The sequence below is a fragment of the Pelophylax lessonae genome (genome assembly GCF_965119305.1).
Source record: "Pelophylax lessonae genome assembly, chromosome: 4".
Classification (NCBI taxonomy): Eukaryota; Metazoa; Chordata; class Amphibia; order Anura; family Ranidae; genus Pelophylax; species Pelophylax lessonae.
Window position 1 is genome coordinate 213855737 of NC_138771.1, and position 20139 is coordinate 213875875.

General features: G+C 41.1%; 1 protein-coding gene across 1 annotated transcript in view; it reads right to left on the minus strand.

Moving 5' to 3' along the window:
- Positions 1 to 20139, minus strand: part of TUBGCP6 (tubulin gamma complex component 6) — a 69997-nt gene that overhangs the window by 38068 nt on the left and 11790 nt on the right. The window contains exons 3-10 of the mRNA XM_082254400.1: positions 16914 to 17124; positions 13066 to 13239; positions 9106 to 9227; positions 8938 to 9013; positions 5853 to 5962; positions 5661 to 5752; positions 5442 to 5581; positions 3060 to 3209 (exon numbers count right to left, since the gene is read on the minus strand). Coding sequence (XP_082110526.1) covers positions 3060 to 3209; positions 5442 to 5581; positions 5661 to 5752; positions 5853 to 5962; positions 8938 to 9013; positions 9106 to 9227; positions 13066 to 13239; positions 16914 to 17124 — 1075 coding nt within the window. The remainder of the gene's footprint in view (positions 1 to 3059; positions 3210 to 5441; positions 5582 to 5660; positions 5753 to 5852; positions 5963 to 8937; positions 9014 to 9105; positions 9228 to 13065; positions 13240 to 16913; positions 17125 to 20139) is intronic.

Genomic DNA, 20139 nt, shown 5'->3' on the forward strand with positions numbered 1-20139 from the left:
AGAATATCTACAGGTGGTAATTTTGCCGAATTAGTAACCTTGAATGTAAATTTTGCCTCTTCCACCTAGAAAACAGCAGTGTATATATATATATATATATATATATATATATATATATATATAAAAAATTAAAGGAACACTCTGAAAACACATGAGATCTTAATGGGGAAAATATCATGCTGGATATTTATACTGATATGGACTGGGTAATGTGTTAGGAGCGAAAGGATGCTACCTCGTTTGATGGAAATGAAAACTATCAACCTACCAAGGGCTGAATTCAAAGACACCCCGAAAATCAAAGTGAAAAAATGATGCAGCAGGCTAGTCCATTTTGATGAAATTTCATTGCAGCAACTCAAAATGGTAGTTTATATGGCTCCCACAATGTCAGGGCATGCTCCTAATGAGACAATGGATTGTGTCCTGGGGTATTTCCTCTCAGATCTGGACCAGGGCATTACTGAGCTCCTGAACAGACTAAGGTGCAACCTGGCGGGGTTCTATTGGATTTAGGTCAGGCGAGCGTGGGGGCCATTCAATGATATCAATTCCTTCATCCTCCAGTAACTGGCTGCATACTCTCGCCACATGAGGTGGGGCATTATTGTGCACCAGGAACCCAGGCCCACTGCACCAGCGTAGGGTCTGACAATGGGTCCAAGGATTTCATCCTGATACCTAAAGGCAGTCAGGGTGCCATTGTCTAGCCTGTATAGGTCTGCGCGTCCCAGCATTGATAAGCCTTCCCAGACCATCACTGACCCACCAGGTTACAGGCAGCATAACGTTCTCCACGGCTTCTCCGGACCCTTTTTACATCTGTCACATGTGCTCAGGGTGAACCTACTCTCATCTATGAAAAGCACAGGGCACCAGTGGCAGGCAGCCAATTATGGTGTTCAATGGCAAATGCAAATCGAGCTCCACAGTGCCAGGCAGTGAGCACAGGGCCCACTAAAGGACATAGGTCCCTCAGGTCACCCTCATGAAGTCTGTTTCTGATTGTTTGATCAGAGACATTCACACCAGTGGCCTGCTAGAGGTCATTTTGTAGGGCTCTGGCAGTGCTCATGCTGTTCCTCCTTGCACAAAGGAGCAGATACTGGTCAAGAAACCTCTTTGGCCCTATCCAGCTCTCCTAGAGTAACTGCCCGTCTCCTGGAATCTCTACCATGCTCTTGAGACTTTGCTGGGAGACACGGCAAACTTTCTGGCAATGGCACATATTAATGTGCCATCCTGGAGTAGTTGGTCTGCCTGTGCAACCTTTTTAGGGTCAAAGTATCGCCTCACGCTACAAGTAGTGACACTGAACCTAGCCAAATGCAAAACTAGTGAAAAACAGTCAAACAATGAGTAGGGAAAAATTCTCAGTTGCCTCCACCACTAAACCATTCCTGTTTTGGAGGTCACCTAATTGTTGCCCATCTAGTGCACCTGTTTTTAATTTCATTATCATCAAATCAGCTGAAACTGATTAACAACCCCCTCTGCTACTGTACTGACCAGATCAATATCCCAGGTGTTTAATTGAGTGGATGCTAAATTCTGAATAAAGTGTTTCTTAAATTTTTTTGAGCAGTGTATATATATGCAGTACAAGGATCTACCGAGTTTTGCCTTAATATATTCTGTTGATCAGAGTTTCCTCCACCTCTACAGCTGCCGCTTCGTGATTATTACCCCACAAATCATCATATTACCAGAGAGGTAGAACTGTACAATGAGGAAGTAAAGCCCTGCTCCTCTAAGAAGATACTTGACCGTACAAGAGTACAGAACAAGACATTTAGGTCAGTAATAGAGAAATGATCAGCTGCAGGGAGACCCCAGCAATACTGGTGACTGGTCCATTGACCTTTGTAGAGTATTGTTAGTGTAATCCCTGTAAAATATGTGTTTACTAAACTACTTTGTGTCATATCATTAAAATTACTTAGGGCTATAGACTTATTTCAACAATTAAGACTGTTTAGAACATATTCAGTTTTGGGGAAAATAACCATGTATTGCCTGTGCTGCAGTAACATATGCATCTGTTAACTCTTGGAGAACACGGCAGTCTTTACACTTAGCCACCAACATTCTAGCAAAGCCCTACCCTCCTTGACACGTAAACACAGGAGAATACCAATAAATATTAAACTTGACACAGGCAAGGGTCAACAACTCCACAAAACTGCACATGCTTTAGAAAAGGTTTATCTGATCCTTCTTCCCCCTTGTCTACGATTTAAAATTTAAAGGATAAATTGACTTTTAAAAAGAAATTAATGCACATTTTTCTGTAGGTAAAAAAAAAAATGTGCATTTATTATTTTTTGTAGTAGGAGCCTCCAAATTATTGCAATAGCGATCAGCAGATTGGTGATGCCATGCAGGTCTCCTTCCCGTATTGCTGCCACACGGAGGGGGGTGGGGGCAGCGGGCCGCAGCTGCAGCATTTGGAACAAGTTCCACCCCAAATCAGGTAGACCATGTAACATGTTCCCAAAGGTGAACTTATCCTTTAAATATATTTACCAACTCTAATATTGATAGAATATGGTGGTCGTCTACTACGGCTTTTTCCTGGCTCCCTACAGTCACAAAAGTCATTTTTATTGTATTATTTTATTACAGAATGTTTAGTAACTTTAGGTAATATAGGTCTCCAGACAAGAGTGAAGTGCATGTATGTAAATTATTGTTATCCCTGTTCCCTGATCCAAAAATCTTCCCTTTAAAACTTGGGATCTGCAACAACTTCCACTTCCAGTCTACTTTACTGCCGCCTGCCAGAATCAGCTGTGGACAAAGAAGATCTACAGGGATTTTGCAAACAACTGGCTGTCTGCAGCAGAACTGAGCCATCTCCTGAATTTTAGACATGCAGATCTCTGAATCTGGGGAATAGAGTCAAGTGTAATGTACATAAAAATGTCCTAACTTCAATCTAGAAAACTTTACACACCAGAGTCCCTCCAAAAGTGTATTTAGACTTTTGGGTAAATCTTGTAATAACCACTGAAAGTGTACTTCCTGCAAAACATGCAGATTTAGAGAATTGGGGTTACCTTTTCCTCTTTGGTGATGCTGCTGTATCTAGCAATTCTCTCCATTCGGGCCACATAGATGGCACAATCTTTTCTCATTTCCTTTAGTTCTTCCAAAGAAAAGGTAACAGATATTCGAGGTACAGGGATGTCAGACCAGCAAATGTAATGCTGCAAAATAAATACCTCACATTGTACACTATATACAAGAAGTCATACACTCACAAGATCTTTATATACACGTTGTGTCTGGCTTCTACTACTAGCAGTCTAAAGATGACAAATCGCAACATTATGACAGCAGAAGGTAATTTGTTCTTATGTTAACTCTGGATTTGTCATTGTATACCCAGTTTAGAGCATGGTATAGGTAAATTAAGCTGATGTTACTTTAGCTGCGATGACATTTTATCTACTATTGTGATACAATAATACTTTGGGTGTCATTTTAACATTTCTGCTGTGCATTTTATTAGCATAGATGCTAGCCAGGAGAGTAGATGCGAGTTGTTACACAGGAAGATTTTTAACATGTATAACCCTGACTGGGTTTTTGGCATCCTGATATATTTAGGAGCTAGCGTGTGAAGGGCTTTCAGTAAGGTGGCTATCATCTTGAAAAGGTGGCCTGTGGGATAGTTTCACCACTAGGTCAGACAGTACATGGCTGTGCTGTGTGCATGCCTGAATCTCTCTTCACTATGACTGTTTCTAAGGGCAGAAATTAATAGTTTGATAAAAAATTATTTTCTACGTCTGCACATTGGCAACGCCGAGCTGCCCACCAACATCTCACATCTTTACTGGTGCTGTGGCTTAGCTCATCCTGGAAAAAGATAAGTACACCCAAAAGGACTTGCAAATGGCAGAAGGAACACCTCCATTTGACTACTCAAAATGGGTGCAAGAAGAAAGAATATGTACTGTGACTGGTGTTGTGTTAAAATAAATAAATAAAAAAAAAAAAGCAGCTGTAAAATGGTTAAGCAGAAAGTAGTGCCTGTTCTGGGAAAAAAAAAAAACATACCCAGCCTAAACTGGACTGATAATGACACCGTTTCCTGTGATCTATTTGGGGAAAACCAACTAGGTCCACTAAAACCCAAGGAGATAACTGCCTCTCTCAACTGGGACGCATGAAAATTCTGGGGAAGAATTTGCAAAAAAAAAAATATACACCTTTGAAATTAGTTAGAGTTTATCTCATGAACAAGGAGAATCACTCCAGTCCACTTGTTTGTAGGCATTCAGGTACACTGTCCTGGGAAACAGTTTGAACCAGGTTGGGACACCTGCAAACTAGCATAGAGGCCGGCTTGTAAAGTTGTTCCTGCTACACCATTTAAAACCCAAATAACAGAAGCCGACAGGTATCTAATGCTTTTTTTTTTATTTAAATATGAGCTTTAAATGTAATCTTTTAAATGTGCAGATCCTGGAAGACATTGGGGGAAAAAGGCTCTGTGAATTGTTCCTATTATTATCAGTTGTCATAAAACTTTTCCATTTTGCAAATGCTCAGCAGAATTACTTTGCAAAGCAAACTTCTGTCAGCTGGTCATCCAGGTACACCTGTACACCTAATATTGGGTTTGCAACGTAACTTCCTAAAGGTCCGTACACACGATAAGAAAATCGGAAGTAAAATTTAATCAGACGAACGATCTGCTGAGTTGATGGTTAGTATGGTGCTTTTAACAGCCGATTACGAATTTTCGTACGTCAGAAGCTGGATGTGTAGGCTATAAAACTTTTATCGTACACGAACACAACGTCCGATTTTCGTTTAAATAGAACTGTTTTAGTCAGAAAAAATTTGTAAGAGCAAACGTAAGAGCTACGCATGCTCGGAAACAAAAAAACACAAACAAAACAATTCAACACATAACATCACTTCTGAAGTTGAATTCTGTCGTACGGGAATTTTTCATATGAAAGTAAATTCTTCACTTTCTATACGAGACTAGCATGCAACAAAAAAAATCTGATCGTGTGTACGAGGCTTTACTCACACAGTGCTTGATTGGGGTTTATCCAACATATGGGAATGCCAGTCACACAAACAAGGCAAAAACGTCCATTAAAAAAGAAGTTTATGATACAAAGCTCAGCCTGTTTCAGTTAAAAGTACAATTTTGTAGCCAAGCCATTATAGTTTGGGATTAGCACTTTCTAGGACCTCAGAATAAAAAAAAAAAAAAAAAAGGACTTAAAATTTATGCCATGAAATTGGTGTAACTATGTGCATTATAAAAATCAAGGATCATGCGGTATACGCTATGGTGTGCCAATACAAGCCTATATCAAGAAAAGGAGCAAACACAAAAACTAGGTCCTAAATGACACTATTACAGAATATAACTAAACAGAGTGTATATTAGATTTAAAAAATTATTTGCATACCTTAGGGCAGCATAATTTCAATAGGTTTATGGTTTTCCCACACATGTATATTTCATTAGCTAGGTGCTTTAAAAAGAGTGGCACACAATCTTCTACTTCTTTGGATATCAAAATATATCCATGGATCCAGTAGCGCTGATCTAACACAAACAAAGCAAATAGGTTTAAATGAGGATAGAAGTGAAAATTACAAGCATATTCTAAAGCTAAACAAAGTACCTCTAAATCCTAGGAAGTCATCATTGACCTGGATCATGAATTCTTTACAAATATCCCTTAATACACCACTGTATACCCAGTCATAGATGAACCTAAAAAAATAAATATATATAAATCTATTTTGACAAAAAAAATACTATACGCAATGATTTAGCTGGATTCATATTCTCAGTTTTCCTTTTGGAGCATTACCTAGTGTATGGCTCACAACTGGACTTTAGCAGGGATAACAAGATTGGATAGTTTTCATTACTGCTGTTTTCAAGAGATTCTTTGTACAAATAGGATAGCAACTTTACTCCCTGAAACAAACAAAGAAAAATAAAAAAAACATTAATGTGGGAAGCATAAATGATGTGAAGGTTTCGGAAATATAAGGAGTTTAAATGAGAATAACCAGCATCATTTAGTTTATTAGCAGTGCAAATCTATGATTGATTTATTGAAAAAAAAAAAAAAAATTCTCTGCGTACATCATTTGAACAGAGGAAGAATGAGATCCCTGTGTTCTGTGACGTACTCCAAGAAAAGACATTTACAGGTAAACCAAAAATCCCATTCTCTTTGATGTACATCCCAGGACACAGGGTTATGTCGTAGAAGTATGAACCTAAAATTCGGTAGCAGACTTACAAACCAAAGCTACAGAAGCCTGAAAACCAAAAGCCCAGGAAGCACCAACACACCTGGCAGAATGAGCCATAAATGTATACGGTGGAACAATTCCCTTTGGACCATAAGTTTGAGAAATAAGCTGACAGATCCATTGAGAAAGGGTAGATTTGGAAGCTGTGTGACCCTTCCTTGAGCCTTCCAGAAGCGCAAAGAAGGAATCCTACTGACAAATTGCACAAGTGAGCTTCAGGCAACACCTGTTTACACATCCAAGGTATGAAGAACCCTGTTCCCAACCATCGGCAGAGTTCCTTGAACACCTGTGGGAGAACAGCCCATTCTCCCAGAGACAGCTGTTGACAACTGAGAAAATTCGCCTGCCAATTTCCCTGCCTAGAATATGAACAGTGTGATCCACTTCCTCATGACCAACCCGACTTATGGTGCCAACTTGATAATTTATGTATGCCACTACTGTGATATTGTCTGACTGAACACTTTCAGGAAGGCTCTTCAGCTGCACCAACCAACTCTGCAGGGCAAGATGAATTGCCTTCAATTCCAGGATAGGCAATGACCTCTGCTGCGGTAAGCCTCCTAGACTGAAAGACTGTCCAGAATGCCACCCCAGCCCACCAGGTTAGCATCTCATCAGGACCCTCCAGGACAGTTTGAAGAGACTTATCCATCTCAAGCATCTGGGAGGAGACAAGGGAGGAGACCCAGCAGTCCAGACACAGTCTTGTGCAGGGGAGTAGAGACACTGGGGAATCCAATGACTGTATCCTCCTGTCCCATGCCACAGAGACATTCAGCTGAAGGACCTGGAGTGTAACTGGGTAATGGGCACTGCCTTAAAGGAGAGCAGCATATTTCCCAGAAACCTCATGCATAAGTTAATCGAGGGATTTGACAGTCTTGAGCAAGTCCACCAGACAAGGGCATTTGTTCAGAGGGAGGATCACTCTCCCCTGGATGGTATCCAGGGTCAGACACAGATATTCCAACCTCTGGGTTTGGACCAGGGCCAACGGCTGCAAATTCAGAACCCCTCCCTCCAAGCCTCTCCAGAATGTGCACCATGTGAGACACATTGGTTTCCTGGAGCAAAGATTTCTCCCTCAAAAGTAAGTCATCCAGGTATCCTACAACAGGAATAACTAGGATACACAGGTCAGGACCTTTGTGAACACTCTGGGAGGTGAGCTGTAAAACAGGCCAAATAGCATGGCCAGAAACTGAACGTGGCGGTCCTCAACTGTAAGCTACAGAAAACGTTTGGTGAGGCGGAATAAGTAGAAAGTACAGATAAGCGTCCTTGTTATCCACTGATGCCAGGAAATTTCCCTGCTGGAGAGAGGCCACCACTTCCATCAAGAAACTTCTGCACCCAGAGAAACCTGTTGAATCTCTTGAGATTCAGAATAGGGCGAACATTGATATTCGGTTTTGGAACCATGAAGAGGTTTGAGAAGAAACCACAAAACCTTTGATCCTCTGGAACAGGGGTGATTAGGCCTTGAGATAGAAGATGATCAAAAGCTTGCAAAAGTGAAATTCTTGTTATGAGTTCAAAACATTTGAATTGCGATGTGCCCAGACCTTAAGACATTTGCACACACCTATAACCACAATTGCCGGTTGTAGAACTGCCCCTACCAGTGCAAATGAGGCTTTAAATAAGGCCCTCATGCATTTGTTTGAGGCATCTTTTAATACTGAGACCTCACCCACTGGTACTGTTAAGCGTCTTGTTAAGATAGGAGACTGCTGGATAAATCGAAGGCATACATTTCTTAGTGAACTCATTGATGAAATTAATGAGGATGTTGTGGAGGACACCATGATCTAACTCCTTTGGAGAGAGAACTGGGGAAGTGGAAGCTTTAAAATTCGTCTGGACCACTTCTGCAAAAATAAAAAACCCCAAAAGCCTTTGGGGTCTGGGACAAAACCTGACCCTTTGATTGCACCAGAGTAGATTTCTTGGATGAGAAATCTTTTGCATCCCCATCTACTGAAAAATTCTCATCCTCCACTGGTTCTTCCTCCATTAATTAATTAAGAGGGGAGTTGAGGAGGAACGCTTTTACTTGCTACAAAAGTGGTCTAAGCCAGAGTGTATTCCGGAAAGCTGGTTTTGTAAAACAGCAATGGCAGGTAAGAATTCCTCCCTTGTCACATAGGAACTGGAGGAATGTGCCCAAGAAGTAGTGAAAAATCCAGACACATAGGAAGAGTCAGAGCCACCCAGAACTAAGAGCTGTCATTGACAATTAGCTGTTTCAGCACCAAAAATTTTAACTGGTGAAGGGCCAAGAAGTGATTATGCAATCTCATCTGAATACTCATACATGCTCTAGGGCTGCTTTGAAATTGTTCTCCCCACTTTGCTCAATTTGTGTCAATTAGAAATGAGTTATCCCCAATAAATCACAGGACACAGAGAAGCAAAGGTAGCAAAAGTAAAAAGGAAAAGATAGACAAAAATCACAATAATGGGGTTAACTGCTGTTGTCAATAAAGGTTGTTCATTAAGTATTTAGCTGTTAAGTAGCTAAAAGTATGTGTAAAATATTAAAGTTTGGAAAAGAAAAAAATATAATCAGAAAGTGTTTTCTCAACACCGTGAACAATAATGGAATGACTTAGTTATACTTACTGTAGGAAACGAACAGTTAGTCCCCCTGTTGCCACCCATTCCCAGTGTCCCAATGCAGCAAAGTTCTGCTAAATATCTAGATGTGAGAAATATACATTTGTTAAACAATGTAGTAAAAAAATAAATAAAAATATAGCACATTAGCAAACAAAAAGCCTATGTAAATACCTTAATTGGCGCCCAAGTTTTCTGAAGAGGAAGCTGATCGTGAGAAGAGATAATGTATTTGGAGTTGACAGAACACATGCACGATAGTACTGCAAGTATTTCCTGAGACCACTTTTAAAAGCCTGAAACAAAAAATACAAATAAGATGGTGCGGGAACTGGCATCGCATCTGAACCGCATACAGTTCACATTGCTCTCTGCAAACCACTGTGGGTGTCAATATAAAGTTAATGACACCCCCAAATCGGTTTGCAGAATGCAGTGCAAACTGTGAAATCGGATGGAATCAGATCGCATGGGTCTGAACACCTCGGTCTGAAAAAGGGTCCTGCACCATTTTGATGCGAATGTGAAGTGATATCAGCCATACAAACTGTATGGCTAAATTCGCATTGCACAGACATTGCATGTGATGTGCACAGCAATGCGGTGGAAATAAATTGCAATGTCTGGCATCGCATTAGTGTGAACCCAGTCTCAAATTTATAAACATTCCTCAGAAAGTAGCACCATCCAGTAAGAGAATAAATGTATAGCTCAGATCTGGGTCGATATATCATGTCTAATGTACAGCAAAAACATTTACTTAGTGCAATTAGAAAGTACAAATATATCCTTGACACTTCATATATATGTACACCATGTGCTGGGATACATGCAATACATAAGTACTGTATGCTACTTCAGTGATAAACTTTCTTGCTATTGGGGGCCTCAAGTGAGGCTCCTAACATCACAAAGGATCACACATAATATTCAGTGAGTATAAGCTACAGAAAGCGGTCATAGGGAGGAAAAAAAAATTTTCTTCTCTTTCCTTCCCCGTCCTTTTTTCTTTTAGATTTTTCTGTCTGTCATCTCTGTCTTTTTGTTCTGCTGTTCTCCGAGAGATGGGTACATGCTCAGAACTCGCCCTTGTTCGGAAAATGTGTCTATATAAATAGATTTTATATTAATTGGCTCCTGTCTAAATTGGTCCTAGTATGCATATGTATGAATGTGCGTTAGTGACCTTATGGCGCTTTTCCACTGCATGGAACCGAACGGTTCGGCTCGCTTTTGTGCTTTTCCACTGCTGGTACCGCATGGTATAGTGTAGGAACGGTTCGGTACGATACGGCGGTGCTTTTCCACTGCATGGAACCGAATGGTATGGCTCTCAAAAACAGTACCTACTCGATTGTGGTTCCAATAGGTACCATACCCGGTACCATATCCCACAATCCTTTGCATGCAGTCACTGCTAGCCACTGATTGGTCAGAGAATCCCACCCACCCCGTTGTTATCCCACCCACTTAACTTTAGTACTACTTTAGTGGAAAAGCAAACCAAACCATACCATACCGTACCGAACCGTTCCAACATCGTACCATGCGGTACCAGCAGTGGAAAAGCAAACCGGGCCAAGCAGGGCCGAGTAGAGACGAGCCGGTACTTGCAGTGGAAAAGTGCCATTAGACTGTAAGCGCCTTGAGGACAAGGACTGATGTGAATGTATAGTATATTTGTGAAGCGCTGTGTAAATTGACTGTGCTATATAGGTACCTGCAAAAAATATATAAATATACCGCCAGTAATTTCATACAAATTGTGTTTCTTTTTCTCTTAATATCTATTGGCTGTATTAACCTGAACTGTACGTCGCAGGCTTGCCATATAAGTAGTGAGGATCTAATTCTTTTTTTTTTTTCCCCATCCTTTTCATATGCTACATTTGGTTTGTCTACTTTTTTTAAGACACTTGTAAGCTGTGACTTCTGTGTATTGACCACAAAGGACATATGTCTAACTATACATTTCTGCCTTCCTGCAGGTTATGTCAAATTTCAATAAAACCACTATGGAACTAAAAAGGGGAATGATGGAGTCCTCAATGACACTTTGTTGCCAGACTGGAACAGGAAAGAAGCTGTAGAGTCAAAAAGCAGACTTAGTCCTTTCTCATGGGCAAAATCTACAGGCAAGACCTGAGAAAAGTACAGCATACTCTAGAAACAAACGTGAAGGAGAACTCATGGCAGAAAGAGATGGCTGAGAGGGAGTAACCAGATTCCTCCACACTGTTTTACTTTCTTCCTGATGGTATCATCCTACAAAGTATAAAATCAACCAATGCTGGTGCTCTTTTTGAAAAGTAAATACAGGCCATATCTCCTTAAATGATACTGAAAACAGGTAAGGTTGGAGGGGTCAGTGTTTTACTGTATATTTAGTATCTCACAAAAGTGAGTACACCCCTCACATTTTTGTAAATATATTATTTCTTTTCATGTGACAACACTGAAGAAATGACATTTTGGTACAATGTAAAATAGTGAATGTACAGCTTGTATAATGGTGTAAATTTTCTGTCCCCTCAAAATAACACACAGCCATTAATGTCTAAACCACTGGCAACAAAAGTGAGTACACTCCTAAGTTAAAATGTCCAAATTGGGCCCAAAGTGTCAATATTTTTTTGTGGCCACCCTTATTTGCCAGCACTGCCTTAACCCTTTTGGGCATGGAGTTCACCAGAGCTTCACAGGTTGCCACTGGAGCCCTCTTCCACTCCTGCATGATGACATCATGGAGTGGATGTTAGAGACCTTGAGTTCCTCCACCTTCCGTTTGAGGATGCCCCACAGATGTTCAATAGGGTTTAGGTCTGGAGGCATGCTTGGCCAGTCCATCACCTTTACTCTCAGCTTCTTTAGCAAGGAAGTGGCCATCTTAGAGGTGTGTTTGGAGTCGTTATGTTGGAATACTGCCCTGCGGCCCAGTCTCCGAAGGGAGGGGATCATGCTCTGCTTCAGTATGTCACAGTACATGTTGGCATTCATGGTTCCCTCAATGAACTTTAGCTCCCCAGTTTCGGCAGCACTCATGCAGCCCCAGACCATGACACTCCCACCACCATGCTTGACTGTACACAAGACACACTTGTCTTTGTACTCCTCACCTGGTTGCCGCCACACACGCTTCACACCATCTGAGCAAAAGAGGTTATCTTGGTCTCATCAGACCACAGGACATGGTTCCAGTAATCCATATCCTTAGTCTGTTTGTCTTCAGCAAACTGTTTGCGGGCTTTCTTGTGCATCATCTTTAGAAGAGGCTTCCTTCTGGGATGACAGTCATGCAGACCAATTTGATACAATGTGAGGCGTATAGTCTAAGCACTAACAGGCTGACCTTCCACCCCTACAACCTCTGCAGAGCAATGCTGGCAGCACTTATATGTTTATTTCCCAAAGTCAACCTCTGGATATGACGTGGAGCACGTGCACTGAACTTCTTTAGTCGACCATGGCGAGGCCTGTTCTTGGTGGAAACTGACCTGTTAAAGCAATGTATGGTCTTGGCCACCATACTGCAGCTCAGTTTCAGGGTCTTGGCAATCTTCTTATAGTCTAGGCCATCTTTATGTAGAGTAACAATTCTTTCTTTCAGATCCTCAGAGAGTTCTTTGCCATGAGGTGCCATGTTGAACTTACAGTGACCAGTATGAGAGAGTGAGAGTGATAACACCAAATTTAACACACCTGCTTCCCATTCACACCTGAGACCTTGTAACACTAACGAGTGACAAGGGAAAATGGCTAAATGGGCCCAATTTAGACAGTTTCACTTAGGGGTGTACTCACTTTTGTTGTCAGTGGTTTAGACATTAATGGCTGTGTGTTGAATTATTTTAAGGGGACAGCAAATTAACACTGCTATACAAGCTGTTCACTCACTACTTTACATTGTAGCAAAGTGTCATTTATTCAGTGTTGTCACATAAAAAGATAGAATAAAATAGTTACAAATATGTGAGGGGTGTACTCAGTTTGTGAGATACTGTAAAAGGTTCTTCGCTCAGAGGGTGCAACATAACCCTCCGGCATCTCTTGTGTCCCCCTGATGTGCGATGTGTTAGGAAAGGGCTCCACAGCTCATTTGCCATTTGACATAAAATATTAAAACATTCACATTACCTGAAATACAAGTCCTTTGCTTTGTGAGGAGTCCAGGGCAGACTGCAATGAGAAACTACTCAGCCTTGTATAGTAAGTGCCATATTCAGCCACTAGTGCCAACAGATTAGCGATGTTTTCAGGAGATGTTCCAGATACATAGATACCCTGCTTAACTACAAAGGCTTGAGTGGGCTGCAAAAAAGGCAAATATTAAACGGAATCTGAATTAAACAAACAAATATCAAATTTTCTTGATAATTTTCTAGTTCCTGCAAGTATCAGACATGTGCAGAGAGCCACACAATAGATTTGTTTAAAAAAAAAAAAAAAATGTTTTGCATTAACATGTGGTACAGCACGTTTCAACGCACCTTAACAAATGCATATTAATGCATGCATGCCCTGCAGTGGAATTAGTACTGAAGGACATCCCAACACGCTGTTACAGTACTGGACAATGCATTGGTTTACTGGTTTATACGTGTGTATTTAAGCCTTAATCTTTTCAGCTGTTATTTGTTATGACTAAGAGCTGCTGTGTGAGAAACATGTTAACCTTTCTATCCATTTGTGCTCATGTGCTGTGAGTTTTTTATCCTTAACCTTCAATAAAGCTTTGGCGTTTTCAGTGGAGTGTGTGAATACCCAACTTTATATGTTCTACTGGACAATGCACCGCACTGCAGCACACTGCTCATGCATTGTGGTGTATTGCATAAGCAAAGTGGCTAAGTGGTTAGCACTTTAGCCTAGGAGAACTAGCGTCATTGGTACAAATCCCTAACACGGCACTACCTGCAAGGCGTTTGCGCATGTTCTCTCTGTGCCTGCGTGGGTTTTCTCTAGGTACTCTGGTTTCCTCCCACACTCCAAAGACATGCTGGTAGGTTAAAGCAGAGCTCCACCAAAAAGGGGAAGTCCGGCCTTAAATACTCCTCCCCCCTAAATATGCCACATTTGGCATGTCAGTTTAGGGGGGGGGGGGGACAGGTACCTGCTCCCACTTCCACCAATGTTCTCTTCTCCCCCTCCCTCCTTGCAATCTTTTGAGACACATCACAGGTCCCAGAAGATTGCCCGACCCACACCCGGCTGTGAAGCCGCAAGCTGCAGAGAGGAGAGGGAGAGAAGTGAGGCTTCAGGCAGCCGCATCGCTGGATCATGGGACAGTCGAATGTGTGTTTATTAAAAGTCAGTAGCTACACTTTTTAGAGCTGCTGACTTTTAATAGACACAAAAACTTTGCAACCTTTTGCCACATTTCAGGCTTCAAACAAAGATATAAAACTGTAATTTTTTGTTAAGAATCAACAACAAGTGGGACACAATCAAGAAGTGGAACGAAATTTATTGGATATTTCAAACTTTTTTAACAAAGAAAAAACTGAAAAATTGGGCGTGCAAAATTATTCAGCCCCCTTAAGTTAATACTTTGTAGCGCCACCTTTTGCTGCGATTACAGCTGTAAGTCGCTTGGGGTATGTCTCTATCAGTTTTGCACATCTAGACACTGAAATTTTTGCCCATTCCTCCTTGCAAAACAGCTCGAGCTCAGTGAGGTTGGATGGAGAGCATTTGTGAACAGCAGTTTTCAGTTCTTTCCATAGATTCCCGATTGGATTCAGGTCTGGACTTTGACTTGGCCATTCTAACACCTGGATATGTTTATTTTTGAACCACTCCATTGTAGATTTTGCTTCATGTTTTGGATCATTGTCTTGTTGGAAGACAAGTCTCCGTCCCAGTCTCAGGTCTTTTGCAGACTCCATCAGGTTTTCTTCCAGAATGGTCCTGTATTTGGCTCCATCCATCTTCCCATCAATTTTAACCATCTTCCCTGTCCCTGCTGAAGAAAAGCAGGCCCAAACCATGATGCTGCCACCACCATGTTTGACAGTGGGGATGGTGTGTTCAGGGTGATGAGCTGTGTTGCTTTTACGCCAAACATAACGTTTTGCTTTGTTGCCAAAAAGTTTGATTTTGGTTTCATCTGACCAGAGCATCTTCTTCCAAATGTTTGGTGTGTCTCCCAGATGGCTTGTGGCAAACTTTAAACAACACTTTTTATGGAAATCTTTAAGAAATGGCTTTCTTCTTGCCACTCTTCCATAAAGGCCAGATTTGTGCAGTATACGACTGATTGTTGTCCTATGGACAGAGTCTCCCATCTCAGCTGTAGATCTCTGCAGTTCATCCAGAGTGATCATGGGCCTCTTGGCTGCATCTTTGATCAGTCTTCTCCTTGTATGAGCTGAAAGTTTAGAGGGACGGCCAGATCTTGGTAGATTTGCAGTGGTCTGATACTCCTTCCATTTCAATATTATCGCTTGCACAGTGCTCCTTGGGATGTTTAAAGCTTGGGAAATCTTTTTGTATCCAAATCCAGCTTTAAACTTCTCCACAACAGTATCTCAGACCTGCCTGGTGTGTTCCTTGTTCTTCATGATGCGCTCTGCGCTTTAAACGGACCTCTGAGACTATCACAGTGCAGGTGCATTTATACGGAGACTTGATTACACACAGGTGGATTCCATTTATCATCATTAGTCATTTAGGTCAACATTGGATCATTCAGAGATCCTCACTGAACTTCTGGAGAGAGTTTGCTGCACTGAAAGCAAAGGGGCTGAATAATTTTGCACGCCCAATTTTTCAGTTTTTTATTTGTTAACAAAGTTTGAAATATCCAATAAATTTCGTTCCACTTCATGATTGTGTCCCATTTGTTGGTGATTCTTCACAAAAAATTACAGTTTTATATCTTTATGTTTAAAGCCTGAAATGTGGCAAAAGGTCGCAAAGGTCAAGGGGTCCGAATACTTTCGCAAGGCACTGTATATATCTATAGTGCTGCATAAATTTCTGGCCCTATATACATACCGTTATAAAAAAGGGCATGCGCGCTTTTAGTGTGTTAAGGTACTTTGCCAACCCATTCAAAATTAATAGGCTGTCTTTTTGTGAAGAGGCACAGAATTTCAGTTAAAACCAATAATTTAACTCATTAATTGTAAACAGACTCACATCCCTTGTGATCCTAATTTCTTTTAGCTTCATCATTTTCTTCAGCACTCTAAAGGGGTCTACACAGGCAGATCACCTACTGACCCAATCAAACAAGGGTTGTACAGGAGACCAACTCTCCCACTGTCCCCACCTCACAACCCCCCCCCCCCTCCACTGTGAACTCAGAGCGGCAGCCACTGCTGATAATCACGCATGGGTGGTGGAAATTTCAGAATACAGTATACAGGTAAAAAGTGGCCACCTGCACACTGGAATCCTTTGTTTACAATTTGAGTGCGCCGACGCATCAGGAGCTGTGCTAGTTGTATTTACCTGGTGCCCAACAATCAGCAGGCCGCACACAGGAGGCTGGTGAGCTGGGTCTCAGGCGCTAAATGCACAAGATACTAATAAATCACCTAATACATCAGCATTTATAGGTCTGCTTACAGAATACCAAGCTCTACATGTACATAAAAGTAACAAACCATTAAAAGGGATTTTAAAAGGCAGAAGGTTTTTTTTTATCCTAATACATAGAATGCAATGCAAGCTGCTTGTTGCGGGGGCACAGGAGGGAGGTGACAGAAGCACAGAAGAGGGACCCAAGAAGAGGAGGATCCGGACCACTCTGCAAAACCAATTATAACATATCTGTTATTTAAAAAAAAAAAAAAAAGACTTTACAATTACTTAAAATCTATAAAAATAATGCCAAATAATAGATAATAATAATGGCACTGGTTTATTTTAGGTTGTAAGGTAGAAATCTAAAAATCTGCATTTTAGTACACTAGTTCAGTTTACTTAGACAACATTTGCCTTACAGCTACATGAGGAAACATTTGAGTATGATTTACCTGGTTGAAAGAGAATGTAGAGGACACAACACCAATAAGAACATTGAGAACATCCTTCACCAGCTCAGGCTCTTTAAGCATCACATGAGGTGCTGACTGTATAGCTGTGTTACTGAGCATCTGCAAACCTCCCTCATATATTTTATAAATTTTATCAAATGCTTCTCGGCCTGCCTCAGTGAGATAGGGATCTTCTCTCTTACCTGGAGGACTAAGGTAGAAAATGTGTTGGTAAGGTGTTTGCATCAAAGCTAACCTGTAACATATACCCGTAAAATCTACAAATAATCATATGAAATACCACTTCCATTCAGACAAGGAATTTTTCAAGGTTTGTATTTCTTCTAAATGGTAAGTGAAACAGGGGACAGTTCAGAGGCTATCGTTGCTTAAATACACTAGCCCTGACTGTCCCGGGGGTATTTTTATCTAAAAAAAAAAATTCTAGGGTGGAACTTTAAAACGCTACTTTAAAGTATCATTAGTAAGACAAAATACACAAAAAACACAAGCATAGTCAAATACACCGGTGATACCCTTCCTAATTTTAACCAAATATGATGCTTTCCATTCAGATGCCTGGTATACAAAACTTGCATTTTCTTCACATCTGAAAGCATGCAGCTGCTATTCGGCCAATCATTTTCCACCTGACATTTTAGTCAAGTTAAGTGGTGCTTGCAGGACTATCTACATATCAAATTTCAAAAGATTCAACAGGAATCGGATGAAATTCAATCCGGCTACAGGGAACTCTTCCACTGTAACTATGGAGGAGCAACACAGCCACCCGTGGACAGCAGAATTTTTAACCTGTGGAGAGGTAGTGTAATGCCCCATACACACGTGCAGATTATCTGCAGACTTACCAAAACCATATAATATGAGGTCAAACCTAAACACTTTCAATTTGTATGCAATCCGGCAGGCCCTTGCACTACATAGAAAAGGTAAGTCTGCAGACAAAAGTCTGCAGATAATCTGCACGTGTGTATGGGGCATTAGGCTTCGTGTACACTGGCAGCTCTCAAAACTTGAGTTGAGGAACTTTTGGCGTTTTTTTGCCAAAGTTCCTAAACTTAACTCCATAAAAGCCTGTGTGTCCACGTACACATAGGCTTTTAGCAGAGTTTAGGAGCCGCATCGTTTAGTTGAGGCTAAACATCCCTCTCCTAAACGTGGAAGAATTGTGTTCAGGATAGGAAAGTTTTGACTGCCGGCAGCTGGAAAACACAAAAGGTGTAAAAATCGCAGCCAAAACTAGTTCTAGCCACGTTTTGCGTTTTCCTGCAGCCAGGGTAGGCTAGTGTACATGTAGCCTTAGATAGACTTCACACAGGTGGCTAATGAATTCAAGCCTACGTTTAGTACAAAAAAAAAAATCAGCACAAGGGACATAACATACTATTAGTTTGATGTGTCCCTTGTGCTGCTGTCTTCTGGTTTGGTAGAAAAATTCTCCCCCCTCTGATTACCCCCCCCCCCACCCCCAACTCTGTCACCACAACCCTCTGGTGTGGCAGGGGTTAATAGAGCTGAAGGAGGAGTTGTCAAAAGCACTTATCAAGAGTGCTTGACTATGCCTGCCCTTTCTGCCCACCTTCTTAATTCACAGAAGCTGTACTAATCACTCCTATGAATGAGACACGATCTATAAATAAAGAACAGATGGATGACTGAAAGGTCCACCTTCTTCATTCATAGATCAGGTTTCTTACAAAAAAGTGATAGTAAGGCTTCCATGAATGGCAAAGGCAGGCAGAAAGGGCAGGCATAGTCAGGCCCAGTTCCTTCAACTCTTAACCCCCACCACATTTGAAGATTATGACCAATGGGGGGGAACTGAAGAGGAAAATTTCTACTAAATCAGGAGCAAGCAGCACAAAGGGACACCTCTCAATGATGTTAGAAAAATGTCCCTTGTGCCTTTAAAGCCTAACTCCAGCTAACACTTTTTAAGCAGTTACAGCAAAAGTTTTTTTTATATACGTTGTGGATAAAGATTTATTAAATTAATAAATAAAAGTGGACAATTGTAAGCACCCCTGTCAGTGTGAAAGAATTTGTCCCAACCCTCTAACTACAAGTTTTGCTGGACAACTTGGTCTGTTTATCTTACTACACGCATTACAATCTGACTGTACAATCTCCTTTAGATTTACCAACAAATATGTCCTGTAAGAGCCTGCCTGATTAGATAGATTAGGTAGGCCCATTTATTACATTGTTTTGGCAGATCTAAGGTTTATTGTACGGATTGTAACATTTATTGTAAGCCTAAAAAGAAGTTAAAAAAGAACAGGTCTACTGGCAGGATCAAGACTTTCACCCTGTGTATCTTAAGGCCCCTTTCACACTTGTGCGACCTGAAAGTCGCGCAATTTGTTACAACTTTGACTGGACTTGAAGCAATGCATGTGTAATCTTGAGGTCTATAGACCAAGTTGCATCGAATATGGACCAAAGTAGTGTAGGGGCTACTTTGAAGTTGTACAGATATGAACGGTACGACTTGTCATGCGACTTTGCAGTCCCAAGTCGAACAAGTGTGAAAAGCAGCCTTAAGAAAATTTTACAACTACTTACAGTACACGCACCAAAAAAATCTTGCCTACACCTAACTCCTGCCCCTGAACTAACACCTCCTTTTATTGTTTGCCTTGTTCATCATACAGAGGATATTGCATGCTATGATATATGTGGTAGTTTGAGCCCTTATTGGACAACAGGATTGGTTCTAACCCAGCTGGTATACACTTCCATATGTGTGTGGAAGTTTGAGCCCTTATTGGACAACATGATTGGTTCTAACCCAGCTGGTATGTGTGTCCTATCAAAATGTGTCCTTCAAAAGAGCTAGGACCACATCACACTAGCATATCGTGTTGCTGTCAATAATTTGCCAGCAACAAGATCTTCTCACAGGGCAGAGAAATATTCACCTGCTTTCAGGTTCTCGCTTCCTCACTTCCTGGGTAAGCAAACCATTGCCACTTCACTGGAGAGTGCCACTTTGCAGCACTTCCGTCAACAAGGGAGTGCACTGTGGAAGAAGATGAGCATTTTCTCTGCATTTTTTTAGAGATTACTTTTCTTGTGGCTTGTCATCAGTGAAAGGACCACAAGTATGGAATTGGCCCAAGTCAAACATTTCCTAATCCAGCCCATCTATGGACCCACCAAGTAATTTATGTATGCAAACTATTCAGAAAAATGCAGTGAAAAG